This window comes from Limulus polyphemus, unplaced genomic scaffold, assembly GCF_000517525.1.
Source record: "Limulus polyphemus unplaced genomic scaffold, Limulus_polyphemus-2.1.2 Scaffold7148, whole genome shotgun sequence".
In the NCBI taxonomy this organism is placed as follows: domain Eukaryota; kingdom Metazoa; phylum Arthropoda; class Merostomata; order Xiphosura; family Limulidae; genus Limulus; species Limulus polyphemus.
Window position 1 is genome coordinate 1 of NW_013672758.1, and position 3,789 is coordinate 3,789.

The window sequence follows — 3,789 nt, forward strand, 5'->3', positions numbered from 1 at the left end:
CAGTGAACGATAGCGAATGACAAGTTAACGACCAATGAATGACCAGTGAACGGTAGCGAATGACAAGTTAACGACCAATGAATGACCAGTGAACGGTAGCGAATGACTAGTTAACGACCAATGAATGACTAGTGAACGATAGCGAATGACAAGTTAACGACCAATGAATGACCAGTGAACGATAGCGAATGACAAGTTAACGACCAATGAATGACCAGTGAACGATAGCGAATGACAAGTTAATGACCAGTGAACGATAGCGAATGACAAGTTAACGACCAATGAATGACCAGTGAACGGTAGCGAATGACAAGTTAACGACCAATGAATGACCAGTGAACGGTAGCGAATGACAAGTTAACTACCAATGAATGACCAGTGAACGATAGCGAATGACTAGTTAACGACCAATGAATGACTAGAGAACGATAGCGAATGACAAGTTAACGACCAATGAATGACCAGTGACGATAGCGAATGACTAGTTAACAACCAATGAATGACCAGTGAGCGATAGCGAATGATACATCAACTGCTAGTGAACTAGTAAACGATTAATGAACTATCAAGATAAACTAGAAAGAAAAATAAGGAAAGGCACTTAGGCTTAGCTTAGGTAAACCGATCGAAGATGGTTACTAGAATTGAGTTGTTCGTATTGGAAAGTAATAGTAGAAACTAAACAACTTATAATTAACGTATGAACGTCGTCAACCGCTCGAATTTTGTAACTAATCAGAAAAACTGTAGGAAATAATAATTCGATGACGTATATTAATGTCGAGACCTGACAATGTGTGTGAGAGAAACCTGGGGGAGGGTCTAGAACACTGAGGGGGGTGAGAATTTGCAGATGAAAGAGATATTGTCAGAGATAATACCTTTTGGAAGAGCAGCTGACCCTGTCATCGAGTTGTCAGGAGGGTAACAGTAAAATAAACAAACTATCTTGCTGAAATAAGGGGTGCACGGAGGAGAAGAAAAGATCTGGTGATGGGGAAGTGGTGAAACTGATGGTGTTCCAATGGAAGAAACATGTTGCAAAATAGAATCCAAGTGATTTCCAGGAAATTTGAGAGGTTGTACAAGAAACGTGAGTCCTGGACGTCAATCTCTATCCATGTCATGTAATTTAAGAGGGCTAATTACAGGTTATTAATTTTGGAATGTTTCACAATGAACTTCTTATACAGAGTTCTATAATATTGGGTTCAACACCGTATCAAATGAACGCCTTGCTGTGTGGTACTTGTTCGAAGTAATGATTAGACAGAGATGTTTGTTCACTAGGTGTCTTTGCTTTGATCTTTTAACTGATATTTTAACTCGTCCAATAATTAATCACTGGTATATATCAATCTCCTAAGCCAACAAGAAGTAATCTTTACGAATTTACTGCTTTGTATTATACCACGATTGTTGCATATAACAATATTAATCACCATACAGTAACAAGTCTTTGGGTAATCTGTCTACGATTGTTGTATGTAACAATATTAAGTACCATACAGTAACAAGTCTTTGGGTAATCTGTCTACGATTGTTTCATATAACAATATTAATCACCGTACTGTAACAAGTCTTTGGGTAATCTGTTTACGATTGTTGCATATAACAATATTAATCACTATAGAGTAACAAGTCTTTGGGTAATCTGTCTACGATTGTTGCATATAACAATATTAATCACCATACAGTAACAAGTCTTTGGGTAATCTGTTTACGATTGTTGCATATAACAATATTAATCACCATACAGTAACAAGTCTTTGGGTAATCTGTCTACGATTGTTGCATAAAGAGGACAGTAACAGTGTGGATCTTGTATATCTGATCCAGAGTTTGACTAAGAGGACAGTAACAGTGTGATTCTTGTATATCTGATCTAGAGTTCCGAGAACCATAGTTAACGATTACATTATCACGACTCTATGTGTACACTGTGTAACTGTTTCAGATATGTCAGTCCTGCCACGTAACTTCTTGCAGCAAATAAACTCTGTGCAAATATTTGGCTGTTGCTTCAACTCGGAATACTAAACTGAATATTAAATAGTGATGAGTTAGAGTTACTCGTGTAGTGAACAAAAAATCTTTGTGTTGACAGAAAGTCAGAGTTTTCACCTTACAAATATCATCGATCGGTTTACTTTCTCCTCATTGGTCTGCTAGTCGTTACTGGTAACAAGATTCCCGAAATTTCCTTTTTCTTTACTTTTGTTCGACTTGCTCTGTTTACCAGTACTGAAATCAACCCTCTTCTGAATTTGTGGATAAATGTGATTGAGAAACCTTTCTTCGTAAATTACGAGACAGGGTAAAATAGGATTACGGAAACAAACTGTAGCTATCACGTAGAAGAATGTAGACAGATTACCCAAAGACTTGTTACTGTATAGTGATTAATATTGTTAAGTCAAACTCTAGATCAGATATACAAGATCCACACTGTTTCTGTCCTTATGATGAAACCTGTAGTATGTGACGTCACTGTTTACAGCATTAAAACTGTAGTTCAAATGTACAAGATCCACACTGTTTCTGCCCTCATTATCAAACCTGTAGTATGTGACGACACTGTTTACACCATTAAAACTGAATTTCAAATGTACAAGATCCACACTGTTTCTGTCCTCGTGATCAAACCTGTAGTACGTGACGTCACTGTTTACACCATTAAAACTTAAGTTTAAATGTACAAGATCCACACTGTTTCTGTCCTCGTGATCAAACATGTAGTACGTGACGTCACTGTTTACACCATTAAAATTTAAGTTTAAAATGTACAAGATTACACCGTCGGTGTTTTGACTATTGAAGCTGTAGTTCCACATTAAAACTGAAGTTTAAAATGTACAAGATTACACCGTCGGTGTTTTGACTATTGAAGCTGTAGTTCCACATTAAAACTGAAGTTTAAAATGTACAAGATTCACACTGTCGGTGTTTTGAACTACTGAAGCTGTAGTTCCACATTAAAACTGAAGTTTAAAATGTACAAGATTCACACTGTCGGTTTTTTTGACTATTGAAGCTGTAGTTCTACATTAAAACTGTTTCTGTTTTGTTAATAACAAACTATTTGTTCAAGTAAATTAGTTTTTCTTTCTGTAGACTCACCATAAAGGCAGACTGTCCTATGAACCTGGAAAACTTTCCAATGGACATGCAGCGCTGTCCACTGCGAATTGGAAGCTGTAGGTTGTTTTTACTAGTCAGTGTGTAGTGTAGATTACTGTCACTTTACTCAATTGTTCTGTGTGTAGTGTAGATTACTGTCACTTTACTCAGTTGTTCAGTGTGTAGTGTAGATTACTGTCACTTTACTCAGTTGTTCAGTGTGTAGTGTAGATTACTGTCACTTTACTCAGTTGTTCAGTGTGTAGTGTAGACTACTGTCACTTTACTCAGTTGTTCAGTGTGTAGTGTAGATTACTGTCACTTTACTCAGTTGTTCAGTGTGTAGTGTAGACTACTGTCACTTTACTCAGTTGTTTAGTCTACACTACACACTGAACAACTGAGTAAAGTGACAGTAATCTACACTACACACTGGGTGTCACTTTACTCAGTTGTTCAGTGTGTAGTGTAGATTGCTGTCACTTTACTCAGTTGTTATTGTATGGTGTAGACTACTGTCACTTTACTCAGTTGTTTATTGTATGGTGTAGACTACTGTCACTTTGCTCAGTTGTTTATTGTATGGTGTAGACTACTGTCACTTTGCTCAGTTGTTTATTGTATGGTGTAGACTACTGTCACTTTGCTCAGTTGTTTATTGTATGGTGT

The 3,789-nt window shown here is 36.9% G+C and overlaps 1 protein-coding gene across 1 annotated transcript in view; it reads left to right on the top strand.

Moving 5' to 3' along the window:
* Positions 1–3,107: 3,107 nt before the first annotated feature.
* LOC111089716 (gamma-aminobutyric acid receptor alpha-like) overlaps positions 3,108–3,789 on the top strand; it is a 14,716-nt gene continuing 14,034 nt past the window's right edge. Inside the window, exon 1 of the mRNA XM_022402692.1 lies at positions 3,108–3,197. Within this exon, the coding sequence (XP_022258400.1) occupies positions 3,140–3,197 (58 nt within the window). The 5' untranslated portion in view covers positions 3,108–3,139. The remainder of the gene's footprint in view (positions 3,198–3,789) is intronic.